Source organism: Lepus europaeus, chromosome 8 (assembly GCF_033115175.1).
Source record: "Lepus europaeus isolate LE1 chromosome 8, mLepTim1.pri, whole genome shotgun sequence".
Taxonomy (NCBI): domain Eukaryota; kingdom Metazoa; phylum Chordata; class Mammalia; order Lagomorpha; family Leporidae; genus Lepus; species Lepus europaeus.
In genome coordinates, this window is record NC_084834.1 from 82,004,974 (window position 1) to 82,031,023 (window position 26,050).

General features: G+C 39.5%; 1 protein-coding gene across 1 annotated transcript in view; it reads left to right on the top strand.

Annotated features, from left to right (window-relative positions):
* The first annotated feature begins 1,144 nt into the window (after positions 1-1,144).
* The window catches only part of UNC5C (unc-5 netrin receptor C), a 365,627-nt gene continuing 340,721 nt past the window's right edge, over positions 1,145-26,050 (top strand). Inside the window, exon 1 of the mRNA XM_062199151.1 lies at positions 1,145-1,268. Within this exon, the coding sequence (XP_062055135.1) occupies positions 1,145-1,268 (124 nt within the window). The remainder of the gene's footprint in view (positions 1,269-26,050) is intronic.

The following is a 26,050-nucleotide window of genomic DNA, read 5'->3' on the forward strand; positions in this document are numbered from 1 at the left end:
CTGCTGAGGAGGACTTTTCTTGGAGCTTTTAATTTTTGTTCCACAACAGACAGGTCATGGACGCTCAGAGCATAAAACAGTCTAAGTGGCACTGAGCACTCCAAGAGTGCAGTGGACTGGGGCACTGCCAAAGCTTCAAGCCTTCTTCCCCACCACTGAGGACTTCAGTTCTAGCTTGCACCTGGCTTCGCCGCCGCAAGACCCGAAGTGGGAGAGCGAGTCCAGTCCAGTCCCGGGAATCTGGCTCCGGCTTTGGCGACTCGGTGAAGCTGGCAGGAGGCAGGCTGAGCTCCACTGCAAGCAGCCAAGTGGCCCGGGGCGCGCCCGCTGCCCTCCCAGAGCCCAAGTCTGGCGCACCGCGGGGGGCAGGCGCGTTCCCATTCCCGGCAGCCGCCTGGTCCTCCGTCGCTCCCCGGGCCCTGCTTCTGCGGGTCGCGCCAAGGCCGGTCCCCACCATCCACGCTGGCTGGCTGCGGGTCTCTCTCCGGAGTCTACCTTACATAAGGCGGCCGGGCGCGCTCCCGCCGCTGCTGACCCCCCAGCGGAGTTGGGAAGTGTCCTGCACGCCTCCTTGACTGCCTCCTCTTGGGAGCTGAGCGCCCCTGGTAGAAGGTGACCCTCCCTGGCCGCCACCAGCAGCGGCAGCCTGGGCGTCTCTGTTGCCCGCTAGAGAAGGCTGCGATTGGAGCCGGGAGCGCCTCGCTGTGCCCAAGCGCCTTCCCTCTGCTCCCTCCTCCTCCCCCCACCCTGTGGCTGTGTGTGTTCCCTGCCTGTGAGGGGACCGGGCCAGCAGTCCAGGCTCAGCGCGCGGTGGAGCTGCGGCTGCTCGTGCTGCTGGGAGGAGCGGTGGAGGTGGCTGCCTTGCGCCTCCCCAGACTTCCCAAGTGGGGGCAGAGCAGGCGCTCGCTGGAGACATCAGTTAGAAGGCACAGGCAAAGAGGGACCAGCAAACTCCTCCTTGGCGTCTCCTCTCCACCCCCTTTTGGTCCCTGCCCTTGGAGAAAGTGGAGTGTGGCGCTGGGTTGTGGCGATTTCTTCTGACTGCTTCGTGGAGCACGGATTCAGCAGCTGCCGGGCGGCGCGGGGCTTTCCGCTGTTTGCGCCTCTCTCTGGGTGGCTTCCCCACGGCACACCTCTGTCTACCATGAGGAAAGGTCTGCGGGCTACAGCGGCCCGCTGCGGACTGGGACTGGGATATGTGCTACAAATGCTCGTGCTACCTGCCCTGGCCCTGCTCAGCGCCAGCGGCACGGGCTCTGCCGCTCAAGGTAAGGGGGTCCCCCAGGCTCAGCGGCCGCCTCCCCGTGCTTCCTCCTTCCCTCCTTCTCCCTCTCCTGCTCCCCAGTTCTACCCTTTTCTGTGTAACCCGTGGCTCGCAACTGGAAACCACTTTGAATTCCACTTTCCTAACTAGTCAAGATGCGTGAATGGTGCTGATGAGCTTGAATCCATCTTCCTAGATGGGCATGGATGCAACGGGGAGACGTACAGGGTGTGGACTTGGCGTCCCTGTCAGTGCCTGGGGGTGCCTGGGGGTGTCCTTTGCACTTTCAGCCCTGCACACGCATGTTGCTGCCCGCGGTGCACGCCAAGTCCCGAACCTCGGTGGCGACAGCTGGGTGGCATGCCAGAGATGCGCCCTGTTGTGCCTGGTGCTCGGAGCCTTCCGTGCTGTGCCACAGCTGGGGGTGCAGGATTATCATTGCTTGGAGACCAAGGGGAGCTCCGCTACAGAAATAAGTCCATTACCGCTGAGGACCCACCAGTGCGGGTTTCCCCCCTGGGCGCTGTGGAGACAGAGCCCTCCAGGGCCGGCTGTGGCAGCGTGGCGGGTCTAGGGAGCCAATGCCTCTCCACGCGCCTTCTCCCCCTTCCCAACAGGCGCCCGAGAAACTTAAAACCCCAGAGCTCTGAGGGATCCGGCTGGTTACTCCTACCAAATCCGAGACTTCCCGGGGTAACCGGCCAGTTTATAAGTCTGACATTTTAATTTAACGCGTGTGAGCTTGGAAATAAAGTGTCCCGACCTGGGGCTACGCCGGTGTTGGGAGGGGAGCGGCCAAGGCCACGAAGGAGTTGGTGGTGGGCCAGGGAGGAGAGAAGGCACCGGGCTGCTTGCCTGGCTCCCTGTTTCCCCCGGAGTTTGGAATGGTCTTGGCAGCTCCCAGCCTTCTGAGCCCAGGAAGCTGCGTGGAAGGGACGTTGTGGGGTTGGGCAGGACAAAAAGTCAAGGCTGCCCCCTTTGGGGGTCTCTCTGTGGTCACCTGGGCCCCCAACCTTCTGGCCAAGCCCACCTGAGTCTTTGCGCACAGTTTGGAGGCGATAGAAGGCTGGGGGAGGGCGGCTCAGCTTTTCCTGGAAGCGAGGAGAGGCTGAAGGCAGCCTAGGCAGCTTCACTAGCAACTCAGGGACCCCCCATCTCCATTATACTTCTTTCCAAATTTGGAGGGCTGGAGAGGAGCCGGCAGAAGCCCCCGACTCCTCGGTGACATGCAATCGCACACGCCGTGGTGCTAGGACAGCATTTCCTCCGCTCCCTTCGCTAGCTCGCTGGCTCCGCGCAGGGCGCTGGGGACGGCACGTTGGGGGTTGAGGGCGGCATGGAGCCCTGGCTGGTGCGCGCGCGGGGGGTGGGGGGGTGGGGGTGGGGTGGTAGGTCATTAGCAAAGCTTTGTGAATTAGCGCTAGCTACTTGCGGAGTAAATTTTCCTGCTGCCCTGCTAAGTGGCCACGCTCATAAATCCTTCCTTCTCTTCGCGCCAGATACCTCCCATCCTGGCTCCTGAAGGGTCCGCTCTGGTTTTCTCATGCACACCTCCAGAGCTCTACTGCCTGTCCATTTCACAGAAGCTCCGTTGAGAATCGGAGCTTGTTTGCAGATTGCTTGCAATTGCTAAGAACTTCTCAGGATCGCTTAGAAGAGGGTGATGGGAAGCTTAAGTGAACAACCTGATGAATAGCCGTGGAATCAACCGCGTGACTCCCTGTGGAATCCGCCTGCTGTTATTGGGCGCACAAAGAGCTGAGCCATGGGGTGGGGGGGACGGAACATAGTGGGGGGGGGGAGGACAAGTTAAAGTCCCTAAAGATGCCAACCAGGAGATAGGATCCCTGCCGAGAGCTTACAACAGCTAAATTAAAAAGACTGGGTAGAAAAAGGATCAATAAAGATAATCAAACAGGGGAGATTGTAAGTGGATTAATATTGAAAGAAGAAGGGAGAAGAGATTAAAGAAAACAGGCCCAGGATAGACTGTTTTTGTCTTGCACTTTTTCTTTGCAAGCACCAGGCAAGTCAAAGATTGAGGGCTGATTCTGATCTCCGGTGGAAAAATAAAACCTATTCTGTTGGGTGTGTGCATTTCAGTGCCGGTCTTCTCCGTTTACTTTAGTTCCTTTGGTTCCTGGTGAATAGCATTTTTGTTCAAATCTTGTGATCTGTGACATGCACCATTCTGCCACTTTTATCTTTGTTATCCTCCATGTTCCAACATACTGGCTCTTCCTGTGCTGTCTGTTAGATAGCAAAGGAAGTACAAAGCTGTAAACTCAACTATCAGTGCTATCACTGTCACTGCTATCCCTTACACCAGCCTGTTTGCTATTGAACTGCAATTAACACTTTCCTCTCAGAAACACATATTTTCTAATGGTCCCAGAGTGTGACCTCCACTTCTTTCTTATCTTCCTTTCTTCTCCTCTCTGTAGACTAGAACCTTAACTCATACCCCCAAGGAATGGTTCCCTTCTGTTGATGACTTAAAGATCAGAATGAACTGTTTTTAATCAATGGAAGTGCATAAGCAATTAAGATGGGGGAGTTAATTTAAGCACTGTATACTGTGGCTGAGGTTTTTATTGTGTTAGAGACATGTTGGGAAAATCAAAAGTTTAAGTATATATCTCTATAGAGATAACCAATGAAACAACATAAGTTTAAGATTAACCCTCACCCTGTTTTTTGTTTGTTTGTTTGTTTGTTTTTATTAGTGAATGTATTCAGTTTTGTAACTGTGGTTTAAAGAGAGACAGCAGTCACTTAAACAGGTCCTTGGGAAATTCTCTAGGCTTAGGCAACAACTTTCTCCTTTCTGGCTAGGCCCTAATTGTTTCATTCAGGATTGCTGGGAACTCTTAGCTCCCAGGAATTTGTGGTGCTTCTGACTTCCAAGAATGATAGGTTTTACTAGGACAAGGCTGTGTGTGTGTGTGTGTGTGTGTTCAGTGTGTTCAGAATTAATGACCTCCTGTTGTACATATGCATTTATCTGGACTGCATAGCATTGATATGCTGCTTATCTAGCACCAACTAGTGTTATGAGTGTTAACATCACCAAACATAAAATTACTGACGACTCTAAACAGATTGGGATATTTTCCTATTATTGTAAAAATAATGGATAGTGTCTTTAAAAACAAATAGCAGTTCTTTCTATATAGGAACAAAAATTATTTTCACATAATATTTATGCATAGTGACACAGTACAAATAGAAATTTGGCTTCAAAAACAACCGAATTGCATTGAAATTCTGTCATGTAATTTTCCATTTTAGGAGCAGAGAAAATCATGAATTCATGTTGGAAATTTGCATGAAAGAACAGCAGACTAGTTAGCCATGATTTTGAAAAATAATTCCTTGTAATCTAGTGCAGAGAATGTTTAAAAGCCTTGAGTGAACAAACTTTTCAGGTCCTTGCAAAGAATGCGGAATCATTAAGATTACAACAGGCAGTTGTTGACTCCCTGGCCTCCTGAGCTGTGGACGCTGGGCGTGAAACATCAGGGTCCTCAAGCATAAGCATCTTCCCTTGTACTTTGGGAGTTCATTGTTGTAATCAGAATTGATGCGGATCTATTTTAAGCAAACACCTTAAGGACTGCACCAGGCAAGAGATCTCCCAAGCAAATCCTCTCAGCTTACGAAGTCTTGCTGCTGAGACTTAAACATAATTGTTCTGCAATGTATGCTAGGTCCTGCAATTAGAGCGAACAGCCAGAATGTGCTCTATTAGGCCTTCACTGCCGTTAGCACTCTTGTGATTTAGGTCATGGCTTTGCTGGAGCAGCAGAGGGAGTCACTCTCAGAAAAAGCATTAAAGTTACAGGCTGCCACCACTTCAGGAAGATAATGGAGGAAATGGTGGGGGCGGAGACTGAGCTCTTGCCTTGCAGTTTTAGCCTAAGTCTTATTTACTTTGACTTTTGCATACGTGGCAGTTAAAAACAAACCTGTTCACATTTCCCTACAAATTCGAAATGTATTAGCTCATTTGGGTGGAGTGTTTGAGGTCTGGTTCATAATAGTCATCGTGCACTTATGCTGTTTTCCCAGACTGTGTGTTATTTGGTAGACATACAGTGTTGAAGACAATTTCCCTCAAGCAAGGTAGACATGGAACCATATAATTATTAATGCACTTTCTGAAATATAGCAGAGGGCCTAGGTGTGTGGTCCTTTCCATATTCAAGCATCCAAATATAGTAAATAGAGGTCAGCTTAGGATTCTAGTGGGAAGGAGAGAAGGAGTTACAAACTTTTAGCACAGAGGAACTTCAAGGCAATGATTTGGCTGGACATGAGATGTTTTTGAAGCTAAGTTTGCATGTCTGCAGTGTGTTAACAGATTTAAAATGTGCTGTCTGGCTTTCAGTAAAGTGAAGCTATTAGTGATGACCACCTATTCTATCAGAACAGTGGTTACCAAGGCCCCATATTCCTACTTCCAGCACCTCCTACCCATGTGGTCAGGGGTAAGTTATTTAACCTCTCTCTCTCTGCCTCAGTTTCCTCTCAGGTAGAATGAGATGATATATACTATAGGTTATATTAGGAGTAAATGAATTAATACATGTGTAGTTTTTTAAAAAATGTTTAGCTCATGCAAATTAAAAGAGTTGTTACTTCCTACTCTGTGGCTAGCCAAGAAAACTAGATATTAAAGGTCGATTTTTTTTTTTATTTGACAGATAGTGAGAGAGAGAGACAAAAAAAAAAGGTCTTCCTTCTGTTGGTTCACCCCACAAATGGCCACTATGGCTGGTGCTACGCCGATCTGAAGCCAGGAGCCAGGTGCTTCCTCCTGGTCTCCCATGCAGGTGCAGAGGCCCAAGCACTTGGGCCATCCTCCACGGCCCTCCTGGGCCACGGCAGAGAGCTGGACTGGAAGAAGAGCAACCGGGACCAGAACCCGGTGCCATTATGGGATGCCGGTGCAACAGGTGGAGGATTAACCAAGTCAGCCACAGCGCCGGCCCCAGGTCAATAATTTTGATCTCAGAGTAGAGATAGAGGCAGAGACCACTTCCCCCAAAACCAACAATGGAGCTATCTGAGACGATACACCACCATGGATCACTGCAAACTCCAGGTCAGGGCACAGTCCTTGAATAGTTAGTGGGAATCTCACTCCTTTCCATAACCTCTTTCTTCCTTTTTGTTCTCTCTGGGAAAACAAGCCTTATGAACACCAGTTCTAGAAATGCCATAGTGAGTCACTATGAGTTAGGTCCTGACAACAAACTGAATCCTTGACTTTTTTTTAAATTGTTTATTTTAAAGTCAGAGTTACAGAAAAAGAGGAAAAGACAAAGAGATATTCCATCTATGGTCTACTCCCTAGATGGCTGCAACTGCTAGGGCTGTGCCTGTGGCTCTGGCTGTGGCCATGGCTGTGGCTGAGCCAGGACCAAGCCAGGAGCCAGGAGATTCTTCCAGGTTACCCACAGGGTAGCAGGGGCCCAAGCACCTACACCATCTTCAGCTACTTTCCCAGGCTATTAGCAGGCAACTGGATCAGAAGAGGAGCAGCTGGAACTCGAACCGGTGCCCTTTTAGGGGATCCCTGCATTGTAGGCAGTGGCTTTACCAGCTACACCACAACTCTGGTCCAGACTTTCTGACTTTTCAAGGAGTATATTGAAAGGCAACTTTTCATAAAACCATAAACACTTCTTTGGAAGAAAATAAGTCACTTTTAAGGGTTTCTGATAAGGGTTTGGAAAAAAATCAGCCTTTTAGGTGAATGAGAACAATTTTTCTGTAGAAGAAAATAGAGACAAATGTACAGCCCATAGACCACAATGGAGTGCCAATTGAAACAAAATAAGAAACATATAGAAAAATAGGTTGACATGAAAGCAAAGCAAAATCAGCAGGACTCTATTTTTATTTATTAAGATTGATTCATTTGCTTGAAAGGCAAGTATAGAGAAAGGAAAAACAGAATGAGAGACAGGGATCTTCCATCCACTGGTTCTCTCCCCAAATGGCTTCAAAGGCAAGGGCTGGGCCAGACCAAAGCCAGAAGCCTGTACTACCATCATGGTCTCCTACATGAGTAGCAGAGAACCAAGCACTTGAGCCATCATTGCTGCTTTCCTAGGTGCATTAGCAGGCACCTGAATCAGAAGTGTAGCAGCCTGGATATGAACTGACCCTTATATGGTAGATGCTGCTGTCACAGGTGGTGGCTTAACCAGCTGCACTACAACAATGGCCCCAGACTTTTATTACTGATACAATAATTGCAATAAAAAGTTTATGCATTCAGCCGGCGCCATGGCTCAACAGGCTAATCCTCCGCCTTGCGGCGCCGGCACACCAGGTTCTAGTCCCAGTCAGGGCACCGATCCTGTCCCGGTTGCCCCTCTTCCAGGCCAGCTCTCTGCTGTGGCCAGGGAGTGCAGTGGAGGATGGCCCAAGTCCTTGGGCCCTGCACCCCATGGGAGACCAGGAGAAGCACCTGGCTCCTGCCATCGGAACAGCGCGGTGCGCTGGCCGCAGCACTCTACCGCGGCGGCCATTGGAGGGTGAACCAACGGCAAAAGGAAGACCTTTCTCTCTGTCTCTCTCTCACTGTCCACTCTGCCTGTCAAAAAAAAAAAAAAAGTTTATGCATTTTAATTTAGGACAGCATAATCTAGATACATATAATATGTTAAAATCTTTACATTTAATTATTTATAATTGTATTAACAAATGCCCTGTTGCTCTTTCTTCGCATGCTTCATGCAAATGTCATTTTATGTCAAAATTTTAAAATCAACCTAGTGATTGACTGGGCTTGTTATAGTTGTTAAGACAGTTCTTTCTCCTACAAAAGTTGTCATTTCACTTTCAATTATTGGTAGCCCTGTTTTTCTACCCTTTCCCTCACCCAGTTAACCTGACTTCTTAAGTCTAAGTGTGAATTCTTCTTGATCTCATTTTTATTTGGACTTATTACTGCTTATATGTCTGTGGAGCAAGGCTAACTGAATATGAGACCTCAAATACCATTCAGGTCTCACTTAGTTCAAATATATCTTACTTGTAGAAACTCAGTGATAGTTTTTATGCCACCTCTTTGAACTAGCATAGATCTGCCTTGAGTGATACTCAAACACTAGGGTTTTCTTTTTTCTGGTTCTAGAAAAGACATTGAAGAATTGGATAATTGATAGTTTGCCTTGTAAATATTTATCTTCAAATATACAGAAGTTTTTATTAAAATATATTTTTTGCTTTCTGAGTTAGCAAGTTCAGAAATAGTAAGCTTTTTCATCTTCTCTACCTGCTTAGAGTTTCCAGAAGAACTCCTGCCTCTTCATGAAAACCCAAAACAAATATTTGGAATCTTTATAAGCAAAATGGCAGAAAATATTGAGCTGTAACTTTACAATTGAAAAATGAAGTTTTGAATTGAATTTTTAATGCGTTTGCTCACTTCTAGTATTTCTGTCCCCTCACCCAAAGTTGCTCCCTTAAATGTACATAATGAGATTTTGAAGTACAAAAGAATATCTCTGGATGTGATAGCTACTTAAACATACCTAGCCTTCTTCATGGAGTTTGTCATATTAAAATTACAGTGGCGTTCATTAAACTGAGGTTGTAATTTAAAAAGTGACTCTGCCTTTGAAAAGTGCCAAATATGCACATTTGTCCTCATGTTACTCTACCTTTTATTAGAAAGGAGCAGCAATTCAAAAGTGCTTTAGCAAAACTGAAGTAAAACATCAATGTTTCAGGGACTATCCTCTTTTAATTAAATGAATAAAGCACATTTCATGGTCAGTGAAGCAGTGGAACAGGGAAGTAGGGGCAGGTATGTCATTATGTTAACATGTTTGAGTTCTTGTTCAAATACTTGAGCTCACAGTAATCGTGGCCCCAATGATATTGATTAATCAAATTTAACTACTGAATTGCTAGTTTGACTTATTTTTAAATGTTGTGAGGGTAGAGGATTTTTATCTTCATTAATCATTTTGTCATGTGGATCCTGTGGATCATTTCATTTCTCAGCAATTATGGGAGCCACCAAAATGCCTCCTAAAGATGAGCATGTCTTATCTGCTCTTCCAACTAAGGGTGTTCAACAGCAAAAACTCGCTCAGCATGTTTAACCAGTTTATTGATGAATGCTAGCATTTCTCCTTTTTAGTCAATGTCATCATTGATTATTTAATCATGGACTTCCTGAACTCAACTATAACTTACTGTATTCTTTTTCTTTTTTTCTGTTTAGAAGAAAATCCTCAAGTGTTAACATTCCTTTCCAGTCAAAATAGATCAGTGCTTGCATTTAAAATATATCTTTAACCCCAGCATGAGGGCAGCTATATTATCCAGGAATAGAAATGTGGATTTTTTTTAATACTCAAGATACTTAGTGTATATAATAATAAAAAAATGAAAGAGTATTTTAAGAGTAAAGTATACTGTTTGTTAGAAAAGTATTCATGTAAGATTAATTCATAATATGTATTCTTTTAACAATAGAAATTCAAGGCAATATAATAGGTATGTGAAATGATACATTTTTTGGACTTTCAAGAACCTAAAACTCCTTTCAAGAACTAGATCAAAGAATAGTTTTTAACAGATTGCATTCTCTAACTTTTCCAGAAACAAAAAATGCTAATCATTGACACAATACTTTTTTATACATGATTTTCACAGATTGTTATCTCTAATCAAAACCAAACCAAAATCCAATTACTACCACAACAAAAACTTTATGATTAGAAAGATGAAGTAAATAACTGTAATTTCAGTTTTAGCAGGTGTCTGTAATGTATTGACCCTGGTGTTTCTCCTTTTGGTGAAGAGGAACTGATACACTGTATCTTCATAGAAAGAAAGAGAATTTACCAGATATACACATTGTAGCCACCCAGTGGAAGTGTTCAAGTTTAACAAGCAGCAACCTACAAATCACTCTGAAATAAAACAGTAATTATGTTGCCTGTCATTTTCTTTAGCAACTTTCCTTCTTCCCTCTACTTCTCCACAAAATGATGAAAAAGATATAAGCTGAGAAAAGTGCTATGGATACAATTCAAAAATAGGATTGAATGAGGCTAAGATCTTTCCCTCTCAACCAACCACAGCCATCACCCACAGAGCGTGCACCGTGGTGAAAACAGAAGCCTATTTAAGTAACTGCCCTCAGAAGCTGAGGAAAAACAGGCATGTTGAAATGATTTATTATTCGTGTTATCCAGAATAGACAGTAAGATTTGTATTTCTTCATAATATTATTCAACAGGCCCACTGACATGAAACTTTTATCTAAATAGAGTCTTGATTTGCCCTTATTTCAATTAATGTAGCCAAAGAAACTGCAGGTATATACTTGTAAGTAATGAAGCTTGGATTTGCTTTGACTCATTCAGGTTTGATGTGTGTGCTTGAGAAATCCAGAATTATATCGCAGACATATTGATATCCTTGAGTGCGCTTTATAAAATGCATTGCTATTTCCTGAGTTGCTCTGTTAAACATTGTCATTTATAACAGCATCAATATTGTACCGCCAATCTCACCTGCACTGAATAGAATACTCTTAGAATGATATAGGCATTCTTACGGACAATTATCCCACACAAGATATTGCAGTAGTGGAATTTATCTTCAAGAAAACATGAGTATACTTTAAAAATATTGTCTCTTTTTCTGCCCTTGTATATTCATTGAAAACATACCTTTATTATTGTTTGTACATACGTATCTGTATAGAATTCAAAAGGCCACAATGAATAAAATATAGTTTGCTTACTATATCATGAAGACAAAATGGAGAAGAAAAGACTCAACAGGACATACTATTTCCCAGTGGCAAAGAATAGGGGATCATTTTATTGGATTTCTTAAGAATGATGACCACACAAAAGATACATGTGTCATTTTTTATTGGGTTAAATATCTGGGAGAGACAGTATTTTTAGGCAGACTCTTAATGAAGTGGAGAATTATAAGAAATAGACAAATGTAGTTCAGTAATTCCCTGTGAGCGTTCGTAAATATATGCATGAGCCCATTGTGAGTTTGTATATAGCTGTTTCTGTTCGAGCAGCAAGAGTTCATTTTTCAGACAGGGAAATATCCTCAAGAAGCAAATGGAACATATAAAATGAAAATAAAACTTTTAAACTTATAAACACGTCCATAAAGGTAGTTATTGAATAGGAATTTGGATTTAATCACCAATTTTCAGGTGAAATTATCTTATTGCGACAAGTTGCCTTGCTATAGTAAACTGCTAAGTCATATCCCTCTTGTACAACAATGGTGCCTCATTAGTACAGTGGCTTATCTGGTGGAACCAAGTTTTGTTCTGACATCCAGTGATCTCCACATTGAGCCGCTTCTTCAAACGTGTGTTGGAGAACTTCTGTTGTTTTGCTCTAAGGTGGGTGATGATTTGTTGACCAAAGGAGAGTGTTGCCTTTCATGCATGCAGGGGTAAAATCGTTTATCCACTTTCATGATAGCATATCTGGACCATCTGCAGGAGAGACAGCAGTTTCCTGGTAAGCAGCCTACATGAATGGCCTCTGCTGTGGGCCGATCGAAGCTGAGGCCAGTTCCGTTGTTCTTCCCTGACCAGAATGCAGTGATTGTTTGCTTCAGCCTCTTCATCAAATGGCTTGACGTTTGATTTTCTTGGACTCTCTCAGATGCCATACTGATGGCTTTATTCCCAGGTTTACCTATTACATACCTTTAAAGATTGATTGAAACAGAAAAGCAGAAAGTCAATGACATAGCAGAAGGTTGTGACTAATGAAAGAACATAGAAAATTTCAGGATACAGTGATAATGTGTGTCCTTACTTATAACCAATATTAAATGCAAGTTAATATATAAATATCTTCATGCTACATCACTATGTAGTTATATTCTGATTATTGCAGTCTGCTTCCACATCATTTGGTATTTTTGAATGTCCTATTTTTAAAAGATGCAAATAAATTTTGCAACTTGGGAAAATGTTTTTGGTGTTCCCTGTTGTGCATATTTATTGATGACATGGGATTTTCTTGGAAAAATATACAGTCTGCCATTGAGAATAGCAAAGTGTACAATACTGCCTCACAAAGTTTTGTGATTGCAAGTGTAAATGTTAATGAAGGAGGTTTCCTTTCTAATGCTGAATCACAAGACTTAAAGAGAGGGTCTTAAAGATAACAGAGGACTCCGGGAGTCCTTGAGTTTGTTTTACATTCAATGACAGTCACTAAATTAGGGAAAGGAATGTTCAAACAACACACTTGAGGAAAAGTGATTTTTATAGAAAGGAGCCATTTCTGCTAATAGCCAGTAACTGCACATAACCCCGCTGACATTAAAAGTCCATTAGCTAAGCCCAGTTTAAATAGCAGCTGATGCAGTGTCAGCTAAATGTACATTGGAATTTTTTCATATAACACAGTAATAGCAGTTCCGTAATTTTTTTTTCTAAAACTATGTACATTAAGTAAAACAAATGTCATCCGATAGTGGTCACAAGGCCTCTAATAAAGAGGCAGAGATTTGTGATGAAACAAAAGTAACAACGGTCTTTGTAACGAGAAGATAATAAACGGTCGGGATGGTTTCAAAGGGGAGCTTTTGAGAAAAATCATACGGAGCAGCTTAAGCTGACATGCAGAAAGAGTTGTTTCCATAGAAGCATGTATTAACCTGAGCTACTCTGAGATATTCATTTAAGGTGGGATGGATTTCTTTTTTCATATTTAGCTGCAAGGTTTAGATTTTCACTGTATTTTTTTAACTACAGGATCGTCCTCCTCAGATAGTGTTGTGTATGTCAGGTGGGGAGAGGGTTAGGGATTTGAAATGGGGAGAGTGAAAACACGGGTATAACTTAATAAGCGGTAATATTTTAAAGGTGATTACTGTATTTTCAAAAGCACTGTGATGTATTAGTGCTTTCTGAAATGAAATTGAAGGTTAAAAGGTCCATCTTGTCCTCCCAAAAGAGTTCTTTAAATATACGTATTTCCATCTCTCGAGTATTTTTCCAATCTCCATTTTAATCATCTGAATGACAAATCTTATTGCAAATTGTCTTAGAAGCCAAAGATCTTTAATAAGTTGTTTTCGAGTATTCTTTAAGCCAGCGTTCTGTAACTATGAGACCATTGTGGAGGGAAAACAGGGTTGCTCAGTAATCGAATGTGTGAGTTGAGAACAGGGCAGTAATTAATCAGTGGCTGTCGTGCTCACACCACTGTAAAGTATTACGAGAACCTCCATGCCCACCTCCCCCTCCCTATTATCAGACCATTAGTGAAACCCTGTACAAGTAACAGTGCGGGAGCCCTGCTTAAGCAAATGACCCCAATAGATGGTACATTAGCTTGGTGAGCATTTTCACAATGATCATTTCAAAGCTCCACACTTTCTAATGCTCAGAATTATTTATTCAACTCTTTAACTAGAGACATCACATCTTTTATTTGCTTTATTATTTATCTATTTCTATGAGGGTATTTCAAACATTTCATGGAAAATAGAATTCAAAGGTAATTTTTTGATGTGAAAAAAAAAATCCTGAGCCTCCTGCATAGAATTTATTTTCATGATACACATTTTTCTTGAACTTTTTGATGGTATCTTATTATACCTGGATTTCAAAAATTTTTTGCACCAAAATAAATTTAGCTTTTAAATCAACTTACCATGAAGTTTTTGGAGTATCCATGTATTTTGAAGTTAAGTTCATATTTTTATATATAAGGAAAAAAAAAAAAAACACCTCACATTGCCCTGAATTTCTTGAAAAGGAACAAAAAAAGAAACTTTAAAAAAAAAAAAGAAAATGCTTATTCTATAACTGTAGTGGAGTGACAGAGATCTCCCTTTCATTTTACTAGATCTTCATACAAGCATTTCTTAATAAAATCAAGAGGTACTCCATGGTGTTGTTGCTTTTAATTCAGTTCAGGCCACTATGAATGCTTATTTTGAAGCAATTGGGAGCTTACACAGACAGAGTCTATGAAATTAGATTACTAACCAAACTACTATTTACTAACATATTATAGCATAAGGGACTTGATGAATAATCTCATTTTTGGTATAGAACTCAAACATTAATAACAGATGGAAATATGCCTCAGTTCAACCAGTGGGCTTTGATTTTTAATTCTTAACTCCCTTTATTTTTTGTAAACAGAAACATCTGCCAAAAGTGACTATTTTCCGTGTGTTTTTCCTTTTGTATTGCCTAAAACTTAATTCTATTGCAAGATGAAAAAACGATTGCTTGTTGTGTTTGGCCACACAGTAAATCTGTACACATCCATGACCCAGTATTATGAAATTGAATTATGTTGTAAATAATAAGATGATGCAAGATTGATTGAAATAGGACAATTATTACATTAGAGTTCAGAATAGATTTTACAAAAATGTATTAGTCAATGTTAATATATTGTTACTTTCTGGAGTAGATTTAAGTTCATTTTTTTAATTACGTTTTTTTAAAAAGATTTATTTATTTATTTGAAAGAATGACAGGGATAGAGGAGAGAGATCCTCCAACTGCTGGTTCACTCCGCAAATGGCTGTAATAGCCTGGATAGTTTTAGGACAAAGCCATGTTCCTGGAAATCCATCCCAGTCTCGTGCCTGGGTGTCAGAGGTTCCTAAGACTGCAGCCATCTTTTGGCCCAGGGCATGTTAGTGGGAAGCAGAGCAGCTGGGTGGCAGCTTAACCTGTTGTCCTACAACAAGGCCCCTACACGATTTACATTTTTAAAGCATTTGAGTGAACACAATATATAATAGAGTTTTATTCTCACATTAACTTGTTTATATAGCTATGCTTGAGTAACTTTTCTTGAAACAGTGTCTAATAATGTCCATTGTTTATGGTAGCATGTCTATGTTTCAGTGAGTGGGTGGTTTCAAATCTCATTTTTACCAGCTTAACTTTTCTTTCTTTGATGGATAAAAAATTAAAAATGTTTTAGAGGTGTTCATGTTTGTGTGTCTTTGGATCTGAAAATGGAAAATTTCAGATGTGGGAAATTTGGGATGTACACAATTTAATAAAACTCTTTAAATAAAATGTGTGTGTGACAACTGGGGAGGTAATAATGCCAACCTTAATATAATTCTTTTGGTAAAAGTAAATAAACTGCTTGCAAATTCCATACAAGCCTCAAATCTTAGTGTCACTCCATTTTTGCAACTGAAAGGTCAGAATAATTAGAACAGTCCAGCATAGAACTGTGAAGATTGTTATTCAAAGAACTGAGAATAGTTCTTGGCACCAAGTAAGCACTGAGTTCACATTAGCAATTGTTGCACTTGCTGTTCTATTTTCAATATATTAGTGTTTGCAATGACTTTCATTTGGCATTGCTATGGAATAATTAGGCACATCACAAGAATGAGGGGATTCCTTTCATGGGGAGGGGGAAGAGTTGGGGAGGAGAGGACCATCTGGTGGGAGAGAGTCATATGGACCAACCAAACCGTATTGAGAGTTAAAATTCCTAAAAGATTCGGTAGATTTTGAAATTTCATTTTATGTCCAGTTCTGAGATTTTAATTTTGCATTAAGAGCCTTTAGAAAGTCATCACATGTTTGTTTTAGTTGAAAGAAAGCAAGTTTGGGCCATTTCTCTCTCTCTCTCTCTCTCTCTGTGTGTGTGTGTGTGTGTGGCTTTGAAGCTAGAATATATTCCAGTGAAAGTAGTACCTGATAAACTTTGATAAACAAAAAATCATGTTGTGCTTTTCTCTACTGTACATTTGCTGTACTTGTAACGACAAATATAAGTTAAAAAGCGGGGAAAACCAATTAGCAGTTTCTCTACTTTGTGCTAGCACATAATTTCTGTCTAGAGAAAGAGAAATAATTATCCTTATCCACTTCTATAAAGAATTTTAACACAACAAGGCATTTACTGATCCTAGGATAAAGGCAAGAATTAATTAAACTGAAGTTTCGAAGGAAGGTCAAAATTCTACATGTCTAAAGGAGCATATTATAGTTTAAGCAAAAGCAAAATTAGATACCCAAACTGTTAAACATATGTTAGCACTGACATATGCTTCATATAATTAGTTTTGAATGGATTAGTTAAGGAATAGACTGTAGTCTAACTCTAGTTTCTCACAAGCATGCCTGGGTTATTTATGACATATAAGAAAGGAAGGGGAAAAATTAAAAAATAGGTCCAGTTGGAGAAAGTTTTCCATACGTTTATGAAATGAAAGTGTACGATTGCTTAAGCAATCACTTTATTTTGAAAAAAAAAAAAAAAACCAAAAAAACCTTTCAGCTACAAACAGTGTTCAGTATTATGCTTTTTGATTTGTGGTGACATTAATAATCCCTTTTGTTCTTTTTTATATTCTTTAAAATGCTTCATTGTAAAATTAAGATAAAACAAAGCATAAAAATTCTTTTCTTCAAAGCATGTCAACTTGATAGGAAGAACATAACCCACAATATTTATAACCCAAATTAATGCAATTGTAGAGCTTTAGCAAACATAATGCAATAAATGCCTTAAGTAAATAAACAAGAACAACTCCTTTTCTACATCAAAATGATACCCACACAGAAAACACTTTAAGTAGTGACAGTGAATTCAAACTCTTTTTTTGTTTGTTTTTGAGCAAAAAGCAAAGTTTAACACTCTTGTTTTTCAGCCCCAGCACTCTCCTCCTCCACTTCACCAAGTGTTGTACTGTAGCGAGCATTCCTCTTTTTAAGAGGTAAATTAATAAGTGCTCTGGAATCAGCAGTGTGGCTCAGTCCCTATATAATTATAAGAAGCTCTTATCTTCATAGGATCTTATTACAGTTAAAGAACCCAACAGAAATAACCTAGAATGCCTTTCTTGTGTGATTGAACTGCTTAATTTGGGTTTTTAGGCTACATGTAATATTTCATCTGCGGTAGTTTTCTTTAAAGATTTCTGGAATGGGGGCTGGGGATTGAATACACAGTGCCATCAACCATGAGATTTTATTCATGGTCCCTTCTTCTTGGTAATAACTATGTTGTTTTTCTAAAATGAAAACAAGGGCAGGCCTAGATTTTAAGCCATCAGTTAAATATCTGACTCCAGCTTCCTGCCAGTGCAGACCCTGGGAGGCAGTAGAGTTGCCTTAGGCAGTTGCCTCCCCAGCACCCACATGGGAAACCCAAATTGCACTCCCAGCTCCTGACTTCCTCACCAACTATTTCAGGCATTTGTGGATTGAATCAGCAAATAGGGATTCTATTTGTCTTGCTCTCTTCATCTCTCAAATAAGTTTTGTAAGTATAAAATTTACAAAGCTTCTCAATGTTAATTTTCTGAACATTAAACTGTCTTAGGAAGTTGTGTTTTGTGATGACCAGAGTTTGTGTATTTTCATTGATATGAATAGTATTTGTTTTGTGCCAGAATATATAATCACTTGCTATTATTTTGTTGAGTAGGAGAGGAGCTTAGACAGCCATATGTTACACACAAATAAAAAATTACTTCCTGGAGCCCCATATATGTGTGCAAAAATTGAAACATATTCAAACATTTAATGATGTTTTGTTAAAAAAGATGGTGTGTGTTACCTAAATATATTTCAAGTATATCTGTTTTTCTCAAATGATTCACTGAAGAAGACTCTGCCGGTACTTTGCTGTGCTGACCTACACTCTCTGCCGAAGCCAGGCTAATCTTAATCCCATCCCTAGGGCTCCTTTTGTTATAACTTCTTGATGACTTTCCACTGCCTGTAGAATAAGATCTGAACTCCATACCATGACCAACAGGGTTTTATTAATGCCTCCACCTCTGCCTTTATTTCCAGATACTCCTCTGTAATGGTCACCTCCTTAGACTGTGAATCTTCCTAAGTGTGATGCAAGTTGTTCAAGTGCAGCTCTAGACAGGGACATCCTTCATGCTGCCATGCTCACACAAGAAAGCTGCACTGATGCTGTCTTTCCTGTGCTATGTACAATGTTCATTCTTCATGGTCCCTCCTTTCCCCTGATTGACTCCTATTCAGTCTTTATGTCTTAGTTTAGGTCTACCTTCCTTCATAAAGCCACCTTTTACATCCAGCTGAATTTTTTTTTTTCCTATGTCCCCAGCATGTCAGCCTGATGAATGCAAGACACTTGATCATCCTGGTATCTCCAGCATGTTTGCCACATACTTAATATGTAATAGAGATCCTTTAAATGATGTTGGGCAAATGAATATTTTGTTTAGGCATAAATAACATATATTAAAGGAAGTGTTGTGAGTGTGTGTGATGATTCATGGTGGTAGAGTGAGTAGAATCCTTCCAGCTTCTTTTTATCACTTCCTGTGAGCTAATGCACAGAGTGAGGTGAATGGGAAGTTCTAGGTAGAAACTGAGACGGTCTCAGGTTTGCGGGCCATATCTTAGACACTAATTAAACAGCCAATCTCCTTATCCTCAGAAATCCATTCCTGACTTCAGATATTCTACCCTGTAATTTGGCACTATTAAGTCATGAAGAATTTGGATTGCATTGTAGTTGAAGCACAAAAACCCCAGACAATTGGTGGATAAATAACATGAGCACAACTGGAATCTAGCTGATTTGTTCAATTTGCCAAAACTCACAATTGTGAGTTAAAGAAAACTGTAAATCAAGCTGTACCCCAGTATCCCATCCCCAGAGAATGTTTTAAATTATTCCATTATAGAATTTTATCCTATGGAATATTGATAAGATCATTGACTTTCCAACTGGGTGGTGGACTTTGGTTTGCATGACAATTGCTGTTACTCTAAAATGTCCCATGGAATATTTATTATTTCTACCCACTATAAAGTAAACAGATCTCTTACAGGGTGTGATAGCTTGAGTGTGAAGTGGTTGGGGGGAAGGGAGGCTATTGAGTTGTGAACACAATGGCCGAGTCAATAATAAAACCTGGTTTCGGGTATAGATTACACTCAGGTTGTTTCCCTGTAACTGACTATTGTCTGACAGTTCCTTTGGTAGGGCCACAGCTTATTATCTTTAGGCCGGATATTTTGATTTTTTTAGACTAGGAAATAGTATAGTGAAATGTATCATTATAAAGCATTATTGAATCAAATATTCTCATAGGTACTTTTAAGGTGACCAAAAGATGTTATGGTTTATGCTACGTGGCTAACAAAGAGGAAATTATAACAAGTAACTGCTTCTTTTTTCTTAAGCCTTAGGTAAATACAGACTCAACTTGCCCTGAATAATTACTGCAGAGAGCCAAGCAGTGGTCTGTAACTGGTAGTTGTTTGTAATCAAGCAGCCTGAGTCTTGCCTTGACATAAAGCAGAGGAAGTGGTTAGGAGACAGACCTGTAATTATCAGCAGCAGGTGCCCATAATGGAATGCCAGAAAGATGTTTAAAGAGGCAAACATTACTTTAGAAAGATTTCAGGACTGTCAATTTAGACCAAAAGGCATTTAAGTTAAAAAAAAAAAATGGTTTGAGAGCAGTTATATTAAAAAACTACTTTTTTGAAAAGAAAATGTATATAAAGATTCATTATATACAAAGAAAAATGTATATAAATTGCCTCTGTTGCAAATTCACCCTTTCTTCCAAATGTTTAAACACTACCAAGATATAAAATCTAAAACCTGACTGGATACCACTTTCAGCAAAATGGATGATTTAACATTAGACTTTTCTATTTGATTATTAAAAGAAGATTTGATTATTAAAAGAGTTAGACAGTGAGAGAGAGAGAGAGACAGAAAGATCTTCCTTCCATTGGTTCACCCCCCAAATGGCCGCTACAGCCGGCGAGCTGCACTGATCCAAAGCCAGGAGCCAGGTGCTTCCTCCTGGTCTCCCATGCGGGTGCAGGACCCAAGCACTTGGGCCATCCTCCACTGCCTTCCTGGTTATTTATGGTATAAACCAAAAGCTTTGCTCTTTAATAAGTACCACATGAAAAAAGTTGAATAATTGACATATTAGTTTCTTTTTTAAATTTATTTTCATGACTTCAAAGGAGACCACCAAAGCTTGGCTTCATCAAATGAATGTATGACCAAAAACTTTAGTCATACATTTTTTGCACAAAATTTTGTGTTTCAATGCTAACATTTGTTAATTTTCACTCTTTTTATGAATGGAAATAAATTGTTATCATACATGGTACTCAGTATGTGGTAGTCTTTAAGAATTATGAGCCATAGGATAAAGAATATATAATAAAAACTTAGAATCACATTAGATAGAAATGTTAACTGCTGATTGATGATACCAGTTCCCCTTTTAGAAGTATCCTAGCTGTTTTGATAGTACACTACTATACTACAATACTTTTCTTTTTATCTTAAGCAATATACTGCTTGATTTATATTAACTTACAGGAAACTCTGTTGTATGAGGCATAGATGAAAGAAAACCCACAAAATATAATTGCCATGGTGGTTTTTTGCATTATTTCAGTGGAGAGATTTCTTTTACTTTTTCTTCCTTTCCCAAGTGAAAATATACTTTGGTTGTTTTTAAGTTGTGGGAGTGAATGAAACTGGTGGGACAGAACACTCCTAACAGAGAGGAGTCGTGAGATATCTGTATGACCCCATTCATTCTCAGATGTGCTTAGCACATATTTTGGGGAATATTTTTTTTTCCTGCCTAATGCTAACCATCTATTTATCACTATGAAAACAAGTGCAGAAGTCAATCATTTGCTGTGCTTGCCAGAAATGCCTTCAGCTCCCACAGTAGTTGTATGTCAAGATCTTGCCCTACTTAAAAAGGAAGACGTAAAATTTATTCTGGAGGTTTACCAAGACAGACTAGCCTTCAAAAATGTGAAGGAAAAGATCTCCGTAGCTAAATTAACATAAACTTAAGTCACACTTGACACATTGTTCTTAAGATAACTCCATCTAAAAATACATATGTAAGTTACAGAGGTTCTCAGTTCTTGCTCAAAGTGGACACCAAAAATAAAAGAAATTCAAAAATTACCTAAAAACACATGGATTAATAAAAAGGAGGGCATAACATTTTTAAGATTTGTAATTTATGTGCATATTTTGACTTACTTGGAGTTCTTTTTCTTTAGGTTGTCAAGTAAATTAAACTAAGCCTGACACTGGGGCTATAGTTTATATAGGTGTAAGAAGGCATCCAAGTAATTTCCTGAATTCTCACTAGGGAAGTTTTAAATTTACATGAGGATAAGGATGTGACTGAAACTAAGGATGTAGGATTTTGAATGTAGCTATATATTTTAACATGTAATATTTTCTCTCAAACCATGGTTCAATTTAACTTTTATTAATGAAGAAGTAAAAAATTCTGCTCCAACTAAGATTGATTAAATTCTGGATGCATTACTGTATCCTGGAAAGATAAATGAGATAGATTAGGGTCATCTACATTTTCTGTCTTTAAGAAAGTTAAAATTTTGTTACAAAAAGAGTACAGATAAAATATATAAAGCTACAAAAGAGTAGTAGATGTGACAAAGTATATAAAAATACTTTGGAAGAGATAAAAGGAGTGGAAAAAAAATGTAGTTTGGTGCTTCGACTTTTCTACGGGGATAAACTCCAAACTGATTTCAAAAAAGGGGTAAAGCAACACTTCTCATTGCTTTTAATGGGAACTGTTCTCACTTAACTCAGGCTACTGGGGTTTTGTTATAGCCAGATACAATTATGTTTCTCTTTTCACCTCTTTCCAGTTTCATTTACTTTCAATTTTGAGAGCAATTCCTCTCCCAGGCTTCCCCTTCAAATAGCTCTTGTCTTTACCTTGAAGTGAGCAGCTACACAGAGATCTGGTCTCTGATTTCTGGAGGGCTCTCTGTCTTTTCTCGTTCAGGGCTACGTAACACTTCTGTGGTGCAAAATGAGCCTCCAAACCAAATTTAGCTCCTTTATGACATGTACTATAGCTAAGCCACTCTGAGCCAGACATGACTGCATCTCAGCAGCAGAGTTTGAGTTTAAGTTGTGCAGGTTTGTTGTCTCCTTTTAAATGCTGTTTGACATCTTTTAATACTTGTTTGGATTTTGAGTAATGGTCTCCTTGGTGCTCTGGTGTTTAGGAAATGATGTCAGGCGTTGAAGGTAGAGAATGGTGATGTTAAATATTTCTCCTCTCCAAAGGGTAGGTGAAGAGGAGGGGGACCTAGTACACAACTGTCTGGGGATTGGGGAATTGATGGAGTTAAGTATAAGTAGCCTGTAGAATGACTTCAAAGTCAGTTGTAGAAACTTCTGCAATTAGCCAGAATTCTTTTGGCAACTTTAAGTAGAAAGACTCAGAGGAATTATATAACTGATTCTGAAAGATTTTAAATTCAAAAGGTCAGTATGTTTTTACCTGACATCATGCACTAATAAGTTTTAAAAGATATGTACTAAATAGATATGCCTTTTAAATGTCTCCACATATGAATTTTTAGAGATATGATTTCCTTATTTATTAGTCCTCCTTTTGGTAAAGACTTAAATTTTTCCAGGGCCTTTTGTCATTTGGAGACACTAAGAGAACTACTAGAGTAAACAACATATAGGATGCCAAGGAATCTTTCTGGAGATCTAGTATTCTCTGCGTTTAGAAATGTCAGTGTTGAAAACAAAAATGTAGGTGGAGTGCAGGCAAAGTGTGAGAAGCGGTATGTGGTGTAGTGTCTCAGCCATACCCTTGACATAAATTTCTCAATTGATTAGATGAAAGTGCATGCAACGAAATTTTGTGTTTTTAATTAATAAAGACGACCCCACATTTTCTCAAATGAAGTCAGCATAATTTTAAAATCCTCTTCTTCTCATTTGGAATACTAATTATAAGTCTATAAAAATAGGCAATTCATTTTCCTCCAGTCTATTTTAAAACACAATTACAGAGTTATGAATTTCTTCCTTTGTGGAATGGATACATGAAAACATATATTGATATTGATATCCCTTCAGGGCACTAACTTGAAGACTATGAAGATAGATATGCAGGCAAAGGGTTGCTCCAGTATTTGAGAAGCCTAAGCTTACCAGAAAAGTACTGGGGGATCTTTCTTTACCTTTATCAACTCTGTTCCCTAACTGTGATCAGTTTTTCTGATTTGCAGTCGTGTAACTTTGTGCTTAAAATGAAAAAAATCTGTGTTTCTTAACTATAATTTTATATTCATAATACCAATGTAATGAGACTTATAAATGTGCTGAATATTAATATTAAGATAAATGATCCATTTAAATATAATTATTTAGAATTCAGAATTCAGAAAGTACTGATATATTTTATATATTAATGTGTTTTTATCATTAGTTTCTAAAATATTTGGAATTGACCTAATAGCTTGAGTTGAGTCAGTTTTTATCATTTGATTATAAAAAATAGATAGTTTTGGAGTCCTCATTCTCATGAACCTTGCAAATAGGGCTGAAACATGTATAAGACAATTTGTCTATGGAGTGTTTACATTGATTATTAAATATTGTGACTTGAAACTTTATCGAAAAAAATTGTGATACCATGCCTATAGAGGTGTTTTGGTTCATATTATGATTTTCTTTATTGCCACAATTTTTTTTAACAAAAATTGAACCCCCAGGCATTTTTAATTAAGGAGATAGTCCAAATAATATATTTTTTATTTTTCTTGTTTGTTTTGTCGGTAATATAAAGTGTTAGGATCATTTTCCAATACACATAAGTAGCTTCAAAGCAATACAGAGAAAAAATACATTGTGAGAACAGTATTTTACATTTTAAAAACGAGGGGCCTATTTCAGACCCATTTTCAACATTGGTTTATCTGAATTAATTCATTACACAGTGTTTGGGATATAACTTTTTAATAGGTAATCTGTAACTGTTTAAATAGTTTGGTTCAATTTTGCTTTCCAGACAGAACATTTTCACAGATGCTACAAATGATGCATATGATCTGGTATTACTAGTTATTTAATCTAGTTAACATCTTTGAAAAGTTTTGTCACTGCTTAGTAAACTTAAAATGCAGCTTGAATGAAATTTGAATGGAAGTATGGTTACTTGCACTTTGTATGGTCAGTCTCCTTTGTTGAGCACTTGCTTTGTCTGGTTCAGTCTTGTTGAATCAACATGTCTGTCTGCAGTGCGTTGTAGAAATGTAGGAATGCATGGTAGTGACCCAAGGGGTAGAGGCTACATAATTTATTGCCTAAGTTAGATCAGCTTTCTGGATAAAATGGAAAGGTATCAGTAATTACTCCAGCAAGTAGAAACTGGAATTGTCCTGGGTAAATGGGAAGGAAAGTCACAGGACCGGTATCCTGAAAGATCATGTGATACTACTGTCTTAACCCCCAGAAGGAAGATGTTGGGTCTTGCTCAATGCTATTTTCTTTTCTCTCTGTCTCTTTTTTAAAATATTTATTTATTTATTTGAGAGGCAGAGTTACAGACAGAGGGAGAAGAGAGGCAGAGAGGTTTTCTATCTGCTGGTTCACTCCTCAGATGGCTGCAGTGGCCAGAGCTGGGCTGATCTGAAGCCAGGAGCTTCCTCCAGGTCTCCCATGTAGGTGCAGGTGCCCAAGAACTTGGGCCATCTACCACTGCTTTCCCAGGCCATAGCAGAGAGCTAGATTGGAAGTGGAGCAGCTGGGACTCAAACTGGCACCCATATGGGGTGCTGGTGCAGGCTTAACCTACTACGTCACAATGCCAGCCCCAGCACATACTTTTTTCTATACCTATGTGGATCGTGTTCACTGTTGTTTAAGAATTAATATTCATTCTATGTCTCTGAAAAGTTACTGTCTATTCATGATGTACAGAGTAACAGATGAGCCAGAATGGCTGTTGTCCTGCCTATGTCAAATAACAGAATATGCTCTCCTTGTGCACCTTCATTTGTCACTAGGTCTGTTTGAATTTTTCTCCTTAAAGGTATCCTAGGAAGTAAAACAGTTGGCTTCCAATAACAGATTACTTTTTTTTAAAGGAATAGAAATCAAGGTTTGTTGAAAAACCCACACACAAACTTTGACTATATGTGGCCAGGGTTGATCCTGCCCTGTTTTGTCCTGTCTTGGTTAGCTGTCATTACACAACTGAGAATTTTTCCCAAAGATCATCTACCTTTGGGTAAGGCAGCTATTCTGATCAGTAACAGAACATTAAACAGAAAAAACGTTAACAGTAACCTTCTGTATGTTGACTTACTGCCCTTTGTTGATCTCTATTTCAGAGGTTATTGAAATTCAGCCGAATGAGTCAAAATAGATCATATTTTTAACAGAAATAAAAAATTACACACATTTGGGGGTACTATGTGACATTTTGCTTGATTGTGTGTGTGTGTGTGTATGTGTAGTGTAAATATACCTTCAGTATAAATGCATTTATCTCTTTAGGTATTTAGTGTTTCTTTATGGTAAAGGCATCCAAAATCCTATCTCCTAAGTCTTTTTGAAGAGAAATATATAGTATTTAATATTGCCTATAGTTACCCTACTGTATCTGGGAACCCCAGAACTTCTTATTCTTATCCAGGTAGTACCACTGAGTCATCTTTTCCTCCCGCTTCCTTCCCCAGCTTCTGGTAGCCCCATTGTATTTCTAACTTCTATAGGACCACCTAGTTTTTAAACTGCACACATGAGTCAGATCATACAATAGTTTCTTTCTGTGCTTGGCTTATTTCATTAAATCTAAGTGATGGAAAATAAGTAGTACACCCAAGGAAGAATCTTGGACATCAGCAAGATATATTAGATGTCTATGTCTTTGTTTTTAGAAATGATCTTAGCACACCAATAGGAGAATTACATATATACC